At 52.9% G+C, this 21,599-nt stretch overlaps 1 protein-coding gene across 22 annotated transcripts in view; it reads right to left on the reverse strand.

The window, feature by feature from the left end:
• WNK3 (WNK lysine deficient protein kinase 3) overlaps positions 1-21,599 on the reverse strand; it is a 63,905-nt gene that overhangs the window by 40,762 nt on the left and 1,544 nt on the right. For 7 of the 22 annotated variants that reach the window (XM_065571195.1, XM_065571194.1, XM_065571193.1 and 4 more), the window contains exons 1-2: positions 20,635-20,954; positions 7,686-8,272 (exon numbers count right to left, since the gene is read on the reverse strand). In XM_065571195.1, coding sequence (XP_065427267.1) covers positions 7,686-8,186 — 501 coding nt within the window. In that variant the 5' untranslated portion in view covers positions 8,187-8,272; positions 20,635-20,954. Of the gene's footprint in view, positions 1-7,685; positions 8,273-12,323; positions 12,460-17,748; positions 19,325-19,346; positions 19,476-20,514; positions 20,580-20,634; positions 20,955-20,999; positions 21,058-21,248; positions 21,416-21,599 lie in introns of those variants that run through there. The other 15 variants (XM_024112215.3, XM_065571186.1, XM_042845795.2 and 12 more) reach the window with 13 other exon arrangements.

Raw genomic sequence — 21,599 nt, forward strand, 5'->3', positions numbered from 1 at the left:
CGGCGCATCCAGCGAGCTTCAACCTCATCGCTGGGATCTAATTGCGCCCGTTTGGACATTCAGCCTCAGACCATCGGGCGGGGCCCAGTGCTTGGGAGAGCCCCAGACACAGCCTGATGAAACGGCGCTCCATGACTGGTGGAGAGCCCTGTACTCGGGTTCAGGTCGGGCTACAAGCGTCAGCTCCCGGCCGGGGTCGGGCGGGAAAACAGCCGGACCCCCTTGGGCTCAGGTCAGGAAGTGACTCGACTCTCTGGGGATCAGGTTGGCTCCTAAAGGACTGACACGGAAACTCGGGTCCCTTTGCGCTGTCTCCCCTGCTGCCCTACACGCACAAGAGCTTTTCCACCTGCATGTAAATTCCTCGATTTCAGGGCCAGAAGGGACAACTGTGACCGTCTATCTAGTCTGACCTCCTGTATAAGCCAGGCCCGAGAACTGCCCTCAATTCATTCCCACGGAACTAGAGCCGAGCTTTTCGAAAAACGTCCCATCTGGCTTTGACCGTTGCCAGTGGCGGAGAATCCGCCCCAGCCCTCGGGAAGCCGTTCCAACGATTCATTCAAATTCAGGCCACGTTTCCAGTCTGCACTTGTCCAGATTCAGCTTCCAGCCGCTGGAGCTGGGCTAGACTCTCTCTGCCAAGCCGGAGAGCCCTTCCCAACTAATTCCTGCTCCGCACCCAGGTACTCATCGAAAGGACTCAAGCGAAACAGACCGAACTCCTGGCGGCTCTCACTCTCAGGCGCCGTTTCTAACCCTTTAATCGTTCTCGTGGCTCTTCTCTGACCCCGCTCTAATTGGTCAACCTCCTGTCTGAACTGCGGACCCCAGAGCTAGACCCAGGAGTCTAGCAGCAGAGCCCTTCCAGAGCCAGAAATCAGGACGGCCAGTCACAAGGCTGACCTTGCCTCCTCTTCACCTGCAGAGGTTTCGGCTACCGGCGCCCCTTTCTGTGGTGTGGTCTCGTAGCCATTACAGCAGGTTCAGAACTGGCCTGACCGCTTTCCAGGATTTACCAGAAAGTTTGTTCCTCTCCCTAACCCAGTTTCTGGGGGTAGCTCACATTCAGAGTTTCCTCTTGCGGGTGGCTTTACAAAGGCCCAGCCCTTCCAACATAACCTCTTACCCTTTCATAAGCAAAAATAAACAGTCATCTAAGTGGCACTTAGATCTGCTGATAGCTGGGAGATTTGAAAGGAGGGAGGCTTGCTGATGAAAAGAGGCAGGCGTGTAGGACCAGATTACCTTCCCTGTTACAGTTTAAAAGGGTTGATTTTCATTCCCCAAGGCCAAATATCACTTTAGCAATAGCTAAAAAAGACCAATGAATCTTTGTGCCGCTACCAACTGGATACTCTATGCAGGGCTCCGGGGACTTGTTAAATGCCCGTCCACTTCCACACTGGAGGGAGGGCGGGAGGGAGGACTGTCCCAGCACACTGGATTTGAGATGTAAATCTCTGTCAAACAGACACAAAGGTAAACAAAGGGCCCTGGCTCAAGAATGAGAAGCAGCGGAAGGTTTGTGGAGACTGAGAAGCGTTTGTTTGAGTCTGGCACTGACAGGAGCCATGCTGACGGTTCAAACACAGGAAATCCTTGCTGGATTGGCCTGCTTTTCCGATTGCTAATCACCATGGCCCCTGAGCCCCTGGCCAGCCCTTTGTCCCCATGCAAACATGCCCACCCTCACTGCAGCCTCCAACCCCATCACCCCCCACCCATCCACCGCCCCCAAGACCTTCCGGGCCACTCACGGCATCTCCTCCTCCCGTCAGCTCAGCGCACCACTCCCTCCTGTCCCAGGGCAGGGCGGCTTTTCCCAATCCCGGCTCGCTCCCGTCGCCCACCCTGCATTCGCAGGGCCCTGCCCCGCTCAGGTTTGGCCTGGTTGCCCAGGCCAAGTCTCAGCAACTGGTGTTGTGATCCATCTGGCCAGGGCCTTCTGCAAGTGCAACAACTGCAGACTTGTTAATCCGGGCCTGGCCAGGGGCTACAACCCACTGAGCCAACCTCCCTCTGGTCTACTTTTTGCCTTCGCCACAGACTTCCCATGCAACCTTGGTCAAGTCACTTTTGCCCCTCCATGACTCAGTTCCCCACGCACCCGCCCCATAGAACGGAGACAAGGATTCTCTATCTCAGCTGCCCATAGTGAGATCCGAAGTCCACCGACTGGAAGGTGCTCAGAGGAGAAAGCTAACGGTGCGAACGCGTTATTAGACCGGCTCTGGGCCTGGTTCTGCCGTTGTCTCACGGGACGACGACCCACCACAGACAGATGGGGCCGCCCGGCCAAGCTGTTTCTACACACGCGCGCGAAGGCGGCCAGCCGGGGAGTTTGCGGCCGTGGCGGGGTGGTGGGCTTCAGGCCGAGGGTTGTCAATTTTGGTCGGATGTAGTCCTGGAGATTTCATCACATGACATAAGCTTTAATTCCTGGAGACTCCAGGCCAATCCTGGAGGGCTGGCAACCTTATTCACGCCATGAAGTGAGCTGCAGAGGGGCATGGGCAGGAGTTCCCCCATCCAGCATGACAGTCAGACACGGGGTCCTGTTCCATAATATTCTGCTCGCAAACCCGTCAGCTCAGGGCCCCTTGTTAGCTCCCCCATCATGCTGGCACGGGGGGGAAGCGTATTGATTGGCGGCCGGATCAATGACCGCGGGAACGGATCAGGTGGCCACAGTAGGCTTCCGTGTATACAACTAGCCCTGCTGCGACCTGACACCCCCCCGCCCCGGAGCTCTCCAGATTTGCGGAGTCCAAGACCAAAGTGCCCTGAACTCATCCCCGGCTGAACGAGCGGAAAATTCTGACCAGGCTCAGCAGCTCAAACTCCCTGCGCAGAAGATTAAACTAATTATTACGTCTGTGGTAACTATTCTGCCTCCCACTGAGGGGAAAATAAACCCACAACCAGCAACACACTGGCTTTTGAATCAGAACCGTTCAGATGCTCAATGTTCCCTGGAAACAAAGAGGATTTTCACTGGCAAAGGTCTGACTTGCTCTAAAATAGGACATTTCCCTCCCCACCGGCTTTCCCCATCGATCTTTGTTCGGTTCACCCCATAGCATTGTTACAGGTACGCTACCCCCAGAGAAGGAGGTAGAGATGACAAATTCTTTGGGGGATTATGTCTATTGGACAGGCCAGCCATGGAGAACCTCGCCAGCTCCTGCAGGGGAAAAAATCCATAAGCAATAAGGCTGCAGCTGGGAGCTGTGCTGAAAAGATGCTAACAGATCTAGGTTACAGAGACGTTATTCTACATTATGATGTTATAGTTACGCATAATACGGTAGTGCTGAATGACCTCGACTGAGATCAGGGCCCCGTAGTGCCGGGCGCTGCCCAGACACACGGCGAGAGACAGGCCCTGCCCCAGCTGAGATCAGGGCCCTGTCGTGCCCGGCGCTGCCCAGACACACGGCGAGAGACAGGCCCTGCCCCAGCTGAGATCAGGCCCCGTCGTGCCCGGCGCTGCCCAGAGACACGGCAAGAGACAGACCCTGCCCCAGCTGGGATCAGGCCCCGTCGTGCCAGGCGCTGCCCAGAGACACGGCGAGAGACAGGCCCTGCCCCAGCTGAGATCAGGGCCCTGTCGTGCCCGGCGCTGCCCAGAGACACGGCAAGAGACAGGCCCTGCCCCAGCTGAGATCAGGGCCCTGTCGTGCCCGGCGCTGCCCAGAGACACGGCAAGAGACAGACCCTGCCCCAGCTGGGATCAGGCCCCGTCGTGCCAGGCGCTGCCCAGAGACACGGCGAGAGACAGGCCCTGCCCCAGCTGAGATCAGGGCCCTGTCGTGCCCGGCGCTGCCCAGAGACACGGCAAGAGACAGGCCCTGCCCCAGCTGGGATCAGGGCCCTGTCGTGCCCGGCGCTGCCCAGAGACACGGCAAGAGACAGGCCCTGCCCCAGCTGGGATCAGGCCCCGTCGTGCCGGGCGCTGCCCAGACACACAGCGAGAGACAGGCCCTGCCCCAGCTGGGATCAGGGCCCCGTCGTGCCGGGCGCTGCCCAGAGACACGGCGAGAGACAGGCCCTGCCCCAGCTGAGATCAGGGCCCTGTCGTGCCCGGCGCTGCCCAGAGACACGGCAAGAGACAGGCCCTGCCCCAGCTGGGATCAGGCCCCGTCATGCCGGGCGCTGCCCAGACACACGGCGAGAGACAGGCCCTGCCCCAGCTGGGATCAGGGCCCCGTCGTGTCCGGCGCTGCCCAGACAGACAGCGAGAGACAGGCCCTGCCCCAGCTGAGATCAGGGCCCCGTTGTGCCCGGCGCTGCCCAGACACACAGCGAGAGACAGGCCCTGCCCCAACTGAGATCAGGGCCCTGTCGTGCCCGGCGCTGCCCAGACACACGGAGAGAGACAGGCCCTGCCCCAGCTGGGATCACGGCCCCGTTGTGCCAGGTGCTGCCCAGACACACGGCGAGAGACAGGCCCTGCCCCAGCTGAGATCAGGGCCCCGTCGTGCCCGGCGCTGCCCAGAGACACGGCGAGAGACAGGCCCTGCCCCAGCTGAGATCAGGGCCCCGTCGTGCCAGGCGCTGCCCAGACACACAGCGAGAAACAGGCCCTGCCCCAGTGAGATCAGGGCCCCGTCGTGCCCGGCACTTCCCAGACACACGGCGAGAGACAGGCCCTGCCCCAGCTGAGATCAGGCCCCGTCGTGCCAGGCGCTGCCCAGACACACAGCAAGAGACAGGCCCTGCCCCAGCTGGGATCAGGCCCCGTCGTGCCGGGCGCTGCCCAGACACACGGCGAGAGACAGGCCCTGCCCCAGCTGGGATCACGGCCCCATTGTGCCAGGCGCTGCCCAGACACACGGCGAGAGACAGGCCCTGCCCCAGCTGGGATCACGGCCCCATTGTGCCAGGCGCTGCCCAGACACACGGCGAGAGACAGGCCCTGCCCCAGCTGGGATCACGGCCCCATTGTGCCAGGCGCTGCCCAGACACACAGCGAGAGACAGGCCCTGCCCCAGCTGAGATCAGGGCCCCGTGGGACCAGGCGCTGCCCAGACACAGAAGTGCACAGAAGAGCTTACCATGGTCAGGTAAGATCAAAGCTCCTGTGGTTATTAAAGGCAGCAGCCCAATGCCTCCGAGGGGCTGCAATCTGGACTAAGAGTCATTACAATCCCCACCCTGATGGACTACATATGTCCTGGTCAAATCCCAACCCCTAGTCTGCAGTCCCAAAATTCTCCCTTGCGGTTTCACTGGATACAGCATCTTCTTCCACTTCCTGTCCTAAACTGAGGCACTGCCTAGACACGCCCAGTCATGAAGGAGTGGCCTGGGTCATCCTGATAGTCCTACTGTTTAAGGCCATTAGATCATTTATTCTCCCCACGCAGCGCAGGCCGGTGGATTTCACCCAGCTCCCCCATTACTGAGTCTAATAACTTGTGTTTGACTCCGGCCTCTTCCAGAAGGCGACCCAGCTGGGCTCGAAGGCATTAAGAGATGGAGAATCCAAACACTTCCCTCAGGAGTTCGTTCCAATGGTTAAGCACCCGCACTGGGAAACATTGGTGCCTGATTTCCAATTGTCTGGCTTTAGCTTCCAGCGGCGGCTGCTTCTGCTAGATTACAGAGCTTGGGCTTTCCTTGTGCAGAACATATCCCCTAGCGTCCCCACAAACTTGCTTAGTGAAGAGCCCCGAGCCGCACACAGAACCACTGGAATGGGGGAAACGGGGGCCTTGGTATGGGAGATGAGGGACCTGGGGGACGACGACACACAGAGCCCTTGGCATAGGTGGAGATCAGGGGGGCAGGGGATCTCCGCACTAGAGCGGGATGGGTGGCTGGCATCCAAAGCAGTTTGTGGGGGGAATGGAGGGTGTGTACAGTGAGCTCGGTGAAGAGTGCGACTCCACGGTATTATTTATTAGGTGTATTACGGTAGCACCTAGGAACCCCAGTGGTGGCCCAGAAGCCCATGGTGCTAGGTGCTGTACATCATTATTGCTATTTATTAGGTGTATTACGGTAGCACCTACCACAGACCAAGACCCCGCTGCGCCAGGCGCTGTACAAAGACAGAACAAAAAAGTGGTCCCTGCCCCACAGAGCTTCCCATTCAAATAAAAAGAAAACAGGGGGAGACAGACACAGAGACAGACAGACACAAACAAGGATCCCATCCCGGGCAGGGCTGAGCCTGGCCAGGTGATCGCTGGAAGAGCCGACAGCAGAAGTACCAGAAAACTCACCACAGGGGGCTGCAGCCACACACGCCTCAGGCATCTGCCGGCCCCAAGCGTCCACAAACCCCCGAGGCAAAAATTCACAAGATTGGCTTAAACGTCAGGCAAAACAGAAACGCAGGGCTGGAAGGGACCTCAGAGGTCAGCCAGGCCAGGCCCCGGGGCTGAGGCAGACCCAAGTAAACCCGTATCATCCCTCATGGGGTTTGTCCAACCTAAAACAATGACAAGGATCTCACCAGATGTCAAGTGTCAGGGACAGAAGGGGTTATTGGCCTTCTGACGTCTGAGCCTTTCATGGGTCATGATTCAAAGCTTTTCCTGGCTAGAAACTTACCTCTTTAAACAAAAAAAAACAAAAAAAAGAAAGCTGAGACTCTCACATCACATGAATCCAGGTGCTGGGGCTTTAAGGACTAGAAATGTACCATAGACCAGCAGGCAGATACATTAGCTGAGGTTAAAACCCATTTCACAGTCCTCAGGGCTGGCTTCGCTGTCACAAGATAAAGTCATTCCAACACTTTCAGCAAGCTGGTGGGGGCACAAGACATAGCTTCTCTGCCCCCACTTCCCTCGGGGCTTGCCTCAGCACAGGGGGGTGGAGTGATTCTGCAGCCGTCCCCACAACAGACGAGAGTCTGGCAGTCGACTGATGTTCCAGATTTAAAAAGCGAGCATGAGCAGAGTTTTTAATAATCATAATACAAGGGGGAAAAAAAGTCACGGGCTCTTACAGATGCCAAAGCCAGAAGGGACCACGGTCACCGAGTCTGACGCCGTCTGTAGGACTCCCCCCAAATACAATTACCCAGCACGTTTGACCTGCAGCGCTCAAAGCATTTCACAATCTCGACTCGTCACGACACCAGTGCGAGGCAGGGCAGCCCTAGACAGATGGGCAAAGTGAAGCCCGGACAGGCTACATGATGTGACCACGCAAGGAAGTTCATGGTGAACCAGAGACTCAAACCCGGGTCTCCCCAGTCTTAGAGGAGGAGGATTATATTCCTAGCCTATGCGTATAAGAAGATTCAAGGAGTGTCGCTTTGTCTGTGTGTCACTCTGAAGCCTAGACTGTCTGTGGAGTCAGGGTGAAGCGATGCAAACAGCTACAAGCAGGTTCAATCACCCCTGAGATTCACAGGCCAGACAACTTCCCCACCATAATTCCTAGGGCAGAGCTGGGTTTAAAAACCCACAGCCTGTTACCCATGCCAGGAATAGATCAGCGTTATCAGAGGTAACTCAACCAAGCGTCCCCATTACTCCACAGCTAATTTGCACGCAACGATTTTCATTGGTGACTACACAGATGGCAGATTACTTGTCCCAGCTGCCACAGGTTTTACAGCCCAGGCTTTCACCTGGTTTTTACACAATCCCAGGACTCCAGGAGCTGGAGATTTAAGAGAAAACACACCAATTACTGCAAAGAAAGAGATCTGCTGTACTAACCTGCAGTTCACACCAGGCTACCTCGACCCACGTCTCTGTGTCGAGCCCTTTGAAGACGGTTTTAAAGGCCCCTCGACCCAACTCGATATCGAATTTCAGGAAGCGGCCGCTGGGCGAGGTGGCCACTGCTTTCATCTCCGCCTCCTCTTCGATCTCCTTCTTGGTCTTCTCCTTGGAGGCCTCCGAAATCGCCTTGGAACCCAGCTCATTCCGGGCCTCCTGCCCCAGCATGCTGGCAGAGAGCTGGTCCACTCGGCGACTGCCCGCGGCCAGCTGCTCCCGCTCATCCCTGGGAGACGGCTCAGTGGTTCTGTCCTCCTCCATGATCTCCACGCTCTTGCGGAAGAACCGCTTCCGTTCCGTGGTGCCCCCGGAGGCCGGGGCGCCGGCGGGTTCCATGATCAAAGCGGCTTCGATGGTTGGGATCCTGCCCTCCAGAGAAACTCCATCAGGTTTTTCCGGATCCTCCGTGCTGGCCGGCTCGCCGGAATCTGTAGCCATTGGTACCTTTCGCCTGTGTCCTCCCTCCTCACACCCGGCAGGACGTTACTAGGACTTACTTCCTCTCAGAGCATCCCCATAGCAACCTGAAAGGAGACAGGGGGGGGAAAGAATAGGATTGTTTCAGAAGGTAAATCACGAAGCAGCCACCAGAAGTGCAAAATCTCTGGGGGCTTCTTTTCTCCCCCAGCCCCCAGCCAGCGAAGGAACGAACCGGGGAGTCGCTCGGCAATACTAACCCGGCTCCCTGCCCGAGATGAAGGCCATCACTGTGCTGTATGCAGCGTTCCCCACCCGCACCCCGACCGAAACCACAGCCCCCTCATGGTACAGGGTCACCGAATCGATACCAAGGTCTTTTGTTCCATGGGGCACCATACAGGGCCTTGTGGCACCGGACAAGCCCTGACAGACCTGGGGGCCCCTCTGCGCCAGATGCTGGACAAACCCATAGCAAGAGATGGCCCAGGCCCAGAAGAACAAACAAAAGGTGGGAGGGGAAACTGAGGCACAAAGGCGGAAAGTGGTATGCCCTGCGCATCAGCAGTGGAGCCAGAAAGAGAAACTTCCAGTCCCTCATAACTCAGTAAATGTCTCTTCCCTCTGGATTTGCTAAAATGCGCTGGTTCAGACATGCCGGCCTCTTAGCTTGTAAGTTCTCGTGGCCAAGGGGCTGTATTTATTTTCTGTCTTGAGCACATTATGGGTCTTTAATTAATCATTTCTAACCAAGCCCAGTGAAACCTGGGTTTCCAGCCAAGAGGAAAGCACAGCCACTGCAATACGCAAGGGTCTGGATGCGGTTTTGGACGTTTGAATTTTTAAAGAGCTCCCACGCACGCGTAAATTTCGCTGCTCAATGAAAGTGCATTTAATCACTGAGAACGCCGGAGCAAGGAAATGTGAAATGGAGAGATGAATTAATGGACTCCACTCTGATCTCTACGGATACCGCTGCAGTGTCAAGGGAGTGAACACTGCGTTACGCCAACGCCCCGACGGGAACACCAGGCTCACTTCTAGGGGCTGCCTTTTTGAAAGGATCCCAGAGCTGGGGATAGAACCCATGAGTCTCGGTTCCCAGCCCCACCCTGATCAAATGTGCTCTAACCACCAGACACCACCCCTTTCCCAGAGATGGGGATACAACCCAAGAGTCCTGGCTCCCACCCCCCTGCCCTAACCACTAGACCCCACTCCCCTTCCAGAGCCAAGGATAAAACCTAGAAGTCCTGGCTCCCAGCCCCCCCGCTCTAACCACCAGCCACCACTCCTCTCCCAGAGCCAGGGAGAGAACCCAGGAGTCCTGGCTCCCAGCCCCCTGCTCTAATCACTAGACCCCACTTCCCTCCCAGCACCAAGGATAAAACCCAGGAGTCCTGGCTCCCAGCCCCCTGCCCTAACCACTAGACCCCACTCCCCTCCCAGAGCCAGGGAGAGAACCCAGGAGTCCTGGCTCCCAGCCCCCTGCCCTAACCACTAGACCCCACTCCCCTCCCAGAGCCAGGGAGAGAACCCAGGAGTCCTGGCTCCCAGCCCCCGCTGCTCTAACCCACCAGCCCCCACTCCCCTCCCAGAGCCAGGGAGAGAACCCAGGAGTCCTGGCTCCCAGCCTCCCCTGCTCTAACCCACCATCCCCCGCTCCCCTCCCAGCACCAAGGATAAAACCCAGGAGTCCTGGCTCCCAGCCCCCTGCCCTAACCACTAGACCCCACTCCCCTCCCAGCACCAAGGATAAAACCCAGGAGTCCTGGCTCCCAGCCCCCTGCTCTAACCACTAGACCCCACTCCCCTCCCAGCACCAAGGATAGAACCCAGGAGTCCTGGCTCCGAGGGAACAGAAATAATTTCCCTGGTTTGTGTTACACAGGAGATCATCAGACTAAGGATCTAATGGTTCCTCAAGGTCTTAAAATCTGTGAATCTACTTAGCTGCCACGTGCCCCGGAAGCCGCCCCTTGACTCTGGAGCCAAGTGCTCCAATGGGGGGTGTTTTCTGCAGCTACGATTCACTTCTGAAATTTCCCAGGCCAGGGCCCACGCTGCCACCTTATCAGCGCGGATCCCGGCAACTTAGGAAAGGGGGTCAGTTTCAGCGCACGAGGCACTACACCCCAACCGCTGAGCACGGCACGGGCACCGACAGCAGCCCCCTGCCACCGAGAAGCCAGGCACGGAGGCCCCTGCTGCACCAATTCCGCTATGTACACAGGGTGAAATTAAGAAAGAGGAAGCGTAGGACTGACGATCAGGGAAATTGGCTCGCAGCAAGATCTGCTCTGACTGTGGAAAGTGCTCTCATGGGACACTTACGACGACTCAGATTGCCAAGTTTCATTCTGTGTTCATATAGCCTCTCGCCGAACAGGGCCCGACAGGGATTACTGCAATCCTTACTCATATGACCGTACCACAAAAGTCAGCTCAATACCCCCTCCAGAATTCGCTACTACTCCTTATAACGACGCTGAATAGTCTCGATAGCCACGTAAGTGTCCGGTCTCTTTTCTGAACCTCAGCACTTTCCTGTGGCAAGGAGTTCCACAGTCATGTGCTGCGTGGAAGAAGTCTTTTTGCCACCTTTCATGTCTCTTCTGGTGTTAGGACACACAGGGAGAGCAGAAGCTCTATGCCTACCTTCCATATCCCAGTCATAATTTCATCTCCTTTTATCATGCCCCTTCTTATTCGTAGACAAGGAGGCCAGAAGGAAAAACTGACACCGTCTAGTCTGATCTCCTGTACAACACAGGTCCCTGAACTTCCCCAGACTAATTCGTGCTTGAACTACAGTCGATTTTTCCAAAAAACACCCCATCTTGAATTTAATATTGCCACCATGACCCCTGGGAAGTTGTCCCAGTGGTTAATTACCCTCCCTGGTAAAAATTCCTGTAGTAATAGCCAGCCCCCAGCCCAAAGCGCTTACAACCTTGTCACTGACTCCCAGGTCGGGCCTACTCTTGGCCCCGTGCGGTCCGTGGGGGGTGCCCCTTTCAGTGAGACAGCCCTTCTCGGGGGTCCACTCTCCCACTTCGTCACAACCCTAAACTGGAGAACCAGTCTGAATTCAATCAGGCGGAATTACTGTAAAGACAAGTGCAAAGTACTACCAAGTAAATCCACCACGGTCAGGCAGCAGTACTGCAGAAAAGGGCCCGGGGGTTTTACTGGGTCGTAAATTGAACATGTGTTAACAGTGTGATGCAAACAAGGGAAACGTCATCCTGGGACGTACGACCAGGAGAGTCGTACGGACGCCACGGGGAGTAATTGTCCCGCTCGACTCAGGCCTCAGCCGGAGTCCGGTGCCCAGTTTACGGCACTGCACCTTCAGAGAGATGTGAACGAATTGGAGTCCAGAGGCAAGCAACAAAAACACTCAGCGGCTTAGAAAACACGAGGCCAGGTAGCGAGCACTGGGCCTGCTGGGCCCAGAGAGGTGAAGCGGGGAGGAGGGACACAATAAGGATCTTCAAAGATGGAGAATGAGAAGGGGACAGTGATCAGGAATATCCCCGTTTCCACGGCATCGTTAGCAGGCGGGAAGACGAACTAAGGGACCGAACTAGGGCTTTTTGTCATCTTCTATTTCTTTACAATCTGCAACCGCCCCCACCCTCCCCTGCCTCAGGCCTCTTCTCTGCTAGGAACATGCATCACGTTCGAAATCAGGGGAACTTCGGGGGGCCCAGGACCAGCTGGCCTCTATTTAAACATGGCTGTCCCTGAGAAATCCTGGGAGCGCAGGCCTGGCAGGGACCTCGAGGTCACCTGGTCCAGTCCCCTGCACTGAGGCAGGACTACGTGTTATCGAGCCCATCCGCGACAGGGGTTTGTCCAACCTGCTCTTAACAACCTCCAGTGATGGAGACTCCACCACCTCCGTAGGGAATTTGTTCCCGTGCTTAGCTACCCTGACAGTCAGGAAGTTTTTCTTAGTGTCCAACCTAAATCTCCCCTGCTGCTATTTAAACCCATTGCTTCTTGTCCTGTCCTCAGCGGATAAGGAGAACAATTTATCACCCTCCTCTTTAAAACCACCTTTTATGACTTAAAAACTGCCAACATGTCCCCCCTCAGTCTTCTCTTCTCCAGATTAAACAACACCCCCCCCCTTTTTTTTTTTTATCTTACCAGTCGGAAGTCATGTTTTCTAGACCTTTCATCATTTGTGCTGCTCTCCTCTGGACTGTCCCCAGCGTGTCCACATCTTTCCCAAAGCGGGGTGCTCACAACTGGCCACAGTTCTGCAGCTGAGGTCTCATCAGTGCTGAGTAGAGCAGAAGAATTACGTCGCGTGTCTTGCTTACAACACTCTTGCTAAAACAACCCAGGATGATGTTCGCTTTTTTTTTTTTTTGGCAACAGTATTATATTGTTGACTTATATTTAGCTTGTGGTCCACTATCACCCCAGATCCTTTTCCACGGTACTCCTTCCTAGGCAGTCATTACCCATTTTGTGTGTGTGTGCAAATGCTTGTTCCTTCCTAAGTGGAGCGCTTTGCATTTCTCCTTATTGAATTTCATCCTATTTACTTCCGACCATTTCTCCAGTTTGTCAAGATCATTTTGAATTCTAATCCTGTCCTCCAAAGCGCTTGCCACCCCTCCCAGCTTGGTATCGTCCGCAAACTCTATCAGTGTACTCTACTCCGTTATCCAAATCACACATGAAGATATTGAACAGAACCGGACCCAGGACAGATTCCCTTGCCCACATTAAAGACAAAAGCACTGGTACCTCACGGGGGGGGGGGGGGGGGGGTGTCCCTACTTCAATGGAATTGCCCACACGCCAACAGACTGAAAACGAGGAAATACGTCCAACGGGGAACTACAGCACCATGCAATGAAACAGAAGAGCACAATTTCCATGACAGGCCTTGACTTCAAAGGGCCACCCCATTCCATCAGTGGCAACGACAAAAAAATTCCAGCCCGGTGGTTTTCAACTTAGATGTATTTTATTATTCACACTGAAGTAGTTCAGCTGAGATCAGGGTCTCATTTGGCCAGGAACTGGACCAACACATAAGAAGATTATAAACACTTCAGAGCCAGAGCAGGGCACATTTGTACAGCTTCTCACACAACGGGGACCCTGGCCTGGCTGGCCTTGTGCCGCTACTGCAATATAATTGTTCACCGAGTCATAGATTATAAAGCCAGACATGACCACTGGGATCCTCTCCTCGGACCACCGGTAGCCCAGAATTCACGCCTGGTTGAACCAGAGCAGATCTTTGAGAAAAAAAACCACCCCATCTTCATTCAAAAATGGCCAGAGATGGAGAACCCAGCACAGCCTTTGATAAGGTGTTCCAGGCAGGAATTCCCCGCCCTGTTAAAAAGGTGAACCTTAAACTACGTCACAAGCTCATCTTTCCTCTCTTAGCTCAATCCTCATACACAGAGCAGTGACCAAAAATAAATATACCCGGGATATCACCTCCCTGAGGGAGGAAAAGATATACCACAACACAGAGAGACAAGGAGCCAGAAAGCACACCAGCCAACTTCATCTGGCTAGAAAGATCCAAGCTCTGCTAATGATGTGGGAGGGTGGGGAGGAGGGGGAAGACAACAACAACAACAACACAGGACTCATAGGTTTTAAGACCACAATGCACTGCTATGATCATCTACTCCGCCCTCACGTATAACTAAACTTGACAGAATTCCTTTTTTATTAAAATTATTATTTTGACGGATATCATGGGTGTTCATTTTAAGCATTGTTTTCCTATTTTCATCTATTTAAATTTGCAAAGTTGTGCAAATTTATGCATTTTAAGCATTTTTTCCCTATATTTATCGATTTAAATTTTCACAGTTGCTGGAAATTAATGGGGGAGGGGCCAGACAATAATTATTTAATGACAGTAGATGTTGAAATTCAAAAAGTCAACACTTGACAGCCATTAGAATGCAAGCTGTGAACAACACCCGTCAAAATACATAAAGTAAATATGCGTAAATCGAAGTTCTCAAGCAGCATTTGTCTTACTTTGCCTATCGGTACGTTTCGATTACTAGCTTCCTGGGTGTGCGTGTGGCCAGAGAAATCGATGTCTAAAAACACTTACTGATAAAAATCTAAGCCTTCCAAGACTACATATAGCGTAGGCCATAGCAACTCATCCAGATTAGAGTGGGGTTCTCGTGCTCTGAGAAAAGCAGTGTGATCTATTGGGTAGGGGACAGGATCAGAGACAGCTACACGCAACAGGCCAGTGACAGAACCCAGGAGTACAGTACGGTGCTGTAGCCACTTCACGCTCTAGTCAAACGAGATATAGACTCCCATCTGGGAACAAAGATTGTAGGCCGTACTGGTGGGATGGGGGACTCTCCCCTGGGAAGCTGTGACTCTGAAAAAGACTTGGGGGTCATGGTGGAGAATCAGCAGAACACGAGCTCCCAAAAAGGCAAATACGATCCCGGGATGTATAAACCGGGGAATCTCGAGTAGCAACAGGGAGGTTCTATGACCTCTGGATTTGGCCCTGGTGCGAATCCTGTGTCCAGTTCTGGTGTCCGTGATTCAAGAAGGATGTTGGCAAATTGGGGAGGGTTCAGAGAAGAGCCATGAAGATGATTCAAGAGGGAGACTCCAGGGACTGAATCTATTTAGTTTAACCAAGAGAAGGTTAAAGGTAGACCCGACTGCAATCTAAGTACCTCCACAGGGAACAAATATTTAATAACGGGCTCTTCAATCTAGCACTCAAAGGTCTAACACAATCCAATGGCTGGAAGTTGAAGCTAGACAAAGTCAGACTGGAGAGAAGATGTGCATTTTTAACAGCGAGGGGACTTCACCATTGGAACAGATTACCAAGGCTAACCGGAGAAGAAATACTCAAGTAGAACACTGCATTCTCTACACACACACACACACACAAAAGGCACAGCACCTCACAAAACCACCCTGCAGACAGGAACATCTGAAATATACTGAATGGAAAACCAAAGCAAATGAAAGCCATTCTATCAAACGCTAGGCACAGGAACAAATGGGGGGGCGGGGGGGGGGGCAAGAGAGAACACCACAAAAATGCTCTAAACATTTGCAGGGAAGAAATTCTAATTATTCCGCACAGCGCTTCAAAATGCAACACGTTGTTATTATCAACCACCATGGCAAACGGAACAGACGACAGGGAAAATGTGTTATCTGCCAAGGCCAACAATACAAGATGGGGTTGAAAAAAGAACTAGCTACGTTCAGGGAGGGCAGGTCCATCCATGGCTATTAGCTCTGCGTATCCCGAGCCTCTGAGCCGGAAGCTGGGAATGGGCGACAGGGGATGGATCACTCAATGATTGTTCTGCTCATTCCCTCTGGGGCACCTGGCACTGGCCACTGTCAGAAGACAGGATGCAGGGCTAGATGGACCATTGGTCTGACCCAGTCTGGCCGTTCTTATGGGGCTGAAATGATACACACACCACATGCTCAACTGCTTGGCCTTCAAGCCAAACCAAGCTGTATGGAACTCTCTCTCAGTGACAAGTCACCCAGTTCAAAGACAAACAATCGCCATTTGGATTTTACCACGTTGGTCCTCATCTTGCTTGGTCACTATTATTTCTAAACATCCAGGAATCACGAGCCTGCATTACACACAAGAGAACAACACCAGTCCCTTCAAAATCCATCCTATCCTACAGTGATGAGTAAGTCCTCACAGTCAATCTACCACATACCACCATCAGTTAGACCCAAAGGACAAACTCCAGATAAGATGACTGACTGGATTTCTTTTTACGCCATGCTCTAGTTCAAAAGGAATTCTTGTGGGGAAGGTCTATGGCCTGCGTTATACAGGTGAGACGAGGTGATCTTGGAACCGAGGAGTCTACAAATTTACAAAGAGGTCACCACTCAGAAGCAAAACAGTGACGAATCCAAGAATTCACATGGCAAATGAAAGTGCCAACTGCGACGACTTCATGTTTAAAGAGCTAGCCCAGATCCCTGAATCCTTTCCATGGCTGAACAATCAAAAGCCATGGACTGCATCAGCACAACAGGGTTTTGACTACAAGCTGTCATTTCTGGCAAAGTCAAAAGGTTCTTACAGACTAAGCCATTTTCTTTCACTTTAAACAAACATTTCAGCCTGGATAAAGGCAGAGAGACATCAGTGCGCATTTGTTTTAACAGTGCTCCTCAAAATGAGGTGCTTTTTGTAAGTCAGAAATACATCATGTGGGCATGTTTTCAAATAGGAACAGAAACATTCACCAGTACTTGGGGGGACATTTCTCCACATAGGGAAAGTGGGGTCAAGATGTACTTTTTGTACACGGGTTGGGAACTGAAGCTAGACAAATTCTGACTGGGAACAAGCCGCTAATTTTGAACAATTAGCGGAATTAACCATTAGACCAATTTAACAAGGGGCATAGTGGAGTCTTCATCACTGACCATTTTTAAATCAAGATGGGATGCTTTTCTCAAAGCTCTGCTCTTGTTCAGCCAGAAATTCATTCAAGGGAGTTCTCTGACCTGCGTAAAGACACCTTACACTGGTCTCCCTCGTTCCATTTCTGGTATAGGAAGAAGCTATGCTGATATAACCACATCCACCCTAAGGGTGGTGCACCACTTTAACCCTCCCAGTATACTTCGGTATAGTTAAAGCAGGGTGACTTGAACGTGTGAACGGGACCTTATACATTCAGGAAGTTGTATTCAGTCCCAGTTTGGGGAGGGGGGGGGATGAAGCACAGAGAGATTAAGTGATTTGGCCAAAATAACAGAGCTCATCAGTGGCAGAAAGAGAACCCAGGCGTCCTGGTTCCCAATGCTACTGACCTAAACACCGTACCATCATTATTATGAATTTGTATAGGGACACTGCCTGGGGGCCCTAAGCATGGATCGAGATCCCATCTTGCTGAGCACTGTACAAACACATAATGAAAAGATTTAAATAACACTCCCCCCCTCCTTCAAGTTAGGGACAGAACCCAGGAGTCCTGGCTCCCACCTCCCCCGTGCTCTAACCCATTAGAACGCACACCCACCCCAGAGCCAAGGATTGAACCCAGGAGTCCTGACTCCCAGCCTCTACCTTACCGCTCTAACCACTAGATCCCACTCCCTTCACAGAGCCAGGGATAGAACCCAGGAGGCCAGGTCCCCAGCTCTAATTGACTAGATACCCACCGCAGAGTTAGGGATGGAACTCAGGTGTCACGGCTCCCAGACCCCCACCTCAAACCCACTGGACCCACTTCCCTCCCAGAGCCAGGAGTAGAATCCAGGGGTCCCGACTCCCCACAACACTACTAAATCCCACCCAAATTCTGAACCTTCCCTTCTTTAACGACAAGATTGTATCAATTTTCTGCAAAGGTTTTTTTCCCTTCTTTAGAAAACATGCCATGACCCAATGAAACCCCCCGCAAAATATAAAAAAGTTCACAAAGGACTTGGTCAAATCCTTCCTCTTAATTCCCCTTTACGTCCCCGTGAGTATGATTCCCACTAACGCTACCATCACATTGGAAACCTCACCTTGCCAGCCCTTTCCAAGGGAACTTACCCGACGTTCCTCCCCCAGTCAACCCTGCCTGCTGGGAGATACAGGGGCTGTTTTCTGGACAGTCAAAAGCACGCGCACAGAAAAACAAAAAAGGCTGACTAGCAATTTCCCCTCCTCCTTTTCGAGGTGTCTGAGCTTGTGATTAACAGAGCACTGACACAGCCAGCTACATGCAATGCAAATAACTTCTGCTTTCACTTTGCGGTCTAGCGATGTCTCGAGCAACCTATCGCTCACCATCGCTTGGTAGAGCAGAGGTCCAGAAGAGCCCATTGATCCTCTAGTGAGTCTGACTTCCTGTATAGCACAAGCCATGTCCCCCCTGTCCTGTACCCGATCCCCAGGGGAACCTACCGCTAATGACGGAAATACAGGGGAAGAGGACGGTTGCTCCAGGCACCAGAGCGCTGGGCTGGCGCGTTGAAGCCACAGCCTTCCCACCTAACTCGAGGCGAGCGGTAATGACAGAGCCGCCTGCAGTTTTTGTACTGGTGTAACTATTAGACACAATGGTCCCAGGTCCCTGCCTGGGGCTGTGAGCTGCTACCGTAAGGCACCTAGTATAAAACATACAACGCTCAGCACAATGGGGTCCTGGTCGATCCCTGGGGTGCTGAGCTGCTACCCTAATACATCTAATATATCAAATACAGCGCCCAGCACAATAGAGTCCTGGTCCAGGACTTGGGCTCTCAGGCCCTACCATAATACACCTAATATATAGCTTATGGTACCTAGCACTATGGGGTCTTGGGCCAGGACTGGAGCGCTGAGCTGCTACCGTAATACACCTAATATATAATGTACAGCACCCAACACAAAGGGGTCCTGGTCCAGGACTGGGGCTCTCGGTTGCTACCGTAATACACCTAATATATAGCACACACTACCCATCACTGGGACCCTGATGTGCTACCATAATACACCTAATATATCATGTACAGTGACCAACAAAATGGAGTCCTCATCCAGGACTTGGGCTCTCAGGCTCTACTGTAATACACCTAACATATAATGAATGTACAGCGCCCAGCGCAACGGGATCCTGGTCCAGGACTGAGACGCTGAGCTGATACCGTAATACCTCCAATATATAATGGACAAAACCTAGCATCATAGGGTCCTGGTGCAGGATGGGGGTTCTGAGCTGATACCGTAATACACCTAATAACAACATACAGCAACCAGCACAATGGAGGACAGGGGCCCTCAGGTACTACCATAATACACCCAATAAATAATGACAGGCTTGTCTACACACAACAGTTGTACCGGTTTAACTATAGTTCAAGCAGTACTACTCCTGCCCCTATGGTGGATGCGGCTATATCAGTACAAACGGATGGGAAGGGACCAGTATAAGGCATCTCTACACCAGTAGAACAGATTCCCTGTACTGGTATAACACTTACGCAATTGTCACACACACACACACACACACAGCCTCCAGCTCAATATTCATTTATTTCTTTGCACTAACACATTTGTATTCCTGGTTTCAAATTCTTTCCATCTTGGTCATCTGATATGTGGCTGTCACCCCTACTGGCGAAGCCACTTTACCCAGACTCCCCGCAGCACTGCACAAACCACAATACCTTCCCGGCTTCCCGCTGCGTCTTTCCAAGGCCGGCGGCTACCAAGCAACCGAAATTCCAAGCCGTGGGAGATTTCGTCTTCACTAGCGTGACCCAGATACCGACATCTGTGGAGTCCTGACCTCACCACTGGCAACAAGAAATAAAACGGGGGACCACAAGGATGGCCCCAATCAGCTGTTTTTTACAGGACATGATTTGCACAACTTAAGGGACCAAAAAAAAAAAAAAAAAAAAGAACAACCCAAAAGCAAACACGTAAGACAAATATCACTGCGAGAATAAAGGAGAACGCCTGGCACTTTAAATCTTTTATGCAGAAGCAAGAAATAGACAAATCAATTTCTTTTCTGCGGTACGACACAGATTAATTGTAAAGCAAGCCTCGTTCTTACAAAACCCTGTCCCCTAAAAATCTAGCAGGGATCCCCTACACAAACCCTGGCATGGGAGCATGGTATACATTACAAGAGGAAGGCACAGTTACAAAGAACGGTTCCAAGCAGCCATTCATAAACCGGTATTTCGTTTCACAGATCAGCTGAGCAGGGAATTGCAATCCACTTCCTTCACCCCCAAAATAAATCTACGTGAACGACAAACCCGAGCGAAAGGAAATTGTTTTTAAACAAGAAAACCCCACCTCCCCAGATCAGATGAATCCAGGTTGCTATAAAAACATTTAAAAATTCCAAGGAGGTGGAGGAAGAAAGCTACCAAGCCCCCCACAAAAGGTCTCACAAAAAGCTGCAGAATGAGGTGCAATAGGGTACAGCCAGCGAAAGACAGAAACCACATTACAAAAAACGAGGTGGGGGGGAGTTAACTCTCCAGCCAGTGACTCCGTGGCAACGTTTAGAGGCAGGGGTTAGAAAATTGAAGCAAAAAGTCTTTCCCTCCCTCCCCACCACCGTAAGGGTAACACCGGATTTCCACAGGCATCTCCCGGCAAATAACGCACCTACACACACCATCAATAAATACACCTGTTTCCCCAACACACGCTAAATAAGTATCCTTCACCAATAGCGCGCACACACTCACACACTAATGAATCATCCTGCAAACACATCCCACCCACCCACCCCAGCTCACAAATGGAGACCCATAAAGCCGCCACCCCCCACCCCAAATCCCTGGCTGTATCCGTTTGGCCCCAATTTCTAACCACGTTCAGCAGAAAGAGAAGCATTGCAGACAGCATGGAGTCCCATGCACAATGCACCCCCCAGACTACACACACCCACCCCTCCTCCCCTTTCCCTCACGAACCCCCCCTCCCTCCTACCAAGATTGCAGGACTTCAATTACATCCTTAAGGGGGTGGACTGCTCCATCCCTCCATCTCTGTGCCCAAGCTCCCCCCAACAAGGCAGCCAAAGGAGGGGCAGTGCATCTGGGGAGAAGACCCCCCCACCCACCCACACAGACACACTCTTCCTCCCAAGGAAGAACTTCCGGGGGACAGCAAAACCAGTCTGCCGAGCAGGTGAAGAAGCAATTCTTTCTCCTCCACCCTCTGTCTGGGCTGTGCTATTCGCAGCAGAGTCTCTACCACAGAGGAAGGAGTTTGTAGGTGGGGTGGACCATCTGCCCCAGCCCAGGGGGAGAAGGATGGAGATGGGGAGGGGGGGGGAGATAAAGGCAGATTACCCGGATGTCTCCTCCCTCGGGGAGAATTGGGCTGTGATACCTCAGCGGTGTCAAACCCCTGCAAAGTTAAGAGAGAATCTGTCAATAGCTACTTTTCCCCGGGTGCATTTAACTCAGCCCGCTAATGCTTTATGGGCATGGCGAGATGCCAAAGTGTGAGAGGCGCACACACGCGCGCACACACAGGATTCCCAGACCCTTGGTAGCCACGCACACAACACCCCATCAGCTCCCACTCACACACACAACCTGATTCAGTGCACAGCTCCGCACATGCTTGACACCGGTACTGAGGGGAGCGTCTAAGAGCCGGGGTTGTGCAAGGGACTGTGCACACACGTAACAAAAAGATGTACAGTGTGCATTCCCTCCCAGATGTGGGGAAAAGAACCCAGGAGTCCTGCTCCCAGACCCCACCCCCCCCGTTCTAACCCACCAGACCTCACTCCCCTCCCAGAGCCGGGGAGAGAACCCAGGCGTCCTGGCTCCCAGGCCCCTCCCCAACAGCTCTAAATTCCCAGGGTCTCCCTATTGTTCTGACCATCAGCTACTATGCCCCGGGCAACACCTTGCCACTTGCACCCTACACCCCTCTCTCCT

Source organism: Chrysemys picta, chromosome 17, assembly GCF_011386835.1.
Source record: "Chrysemys picta bellii isolate R12L10 chromosome 17, ASM1138683v2, whole genome shotgun sequence".
NCBI classification, from domain to species: Eukaryota; Metazoa; Chordata; order Testudines; family Emydidae; genus Chrysemys; species Chrysemys picta.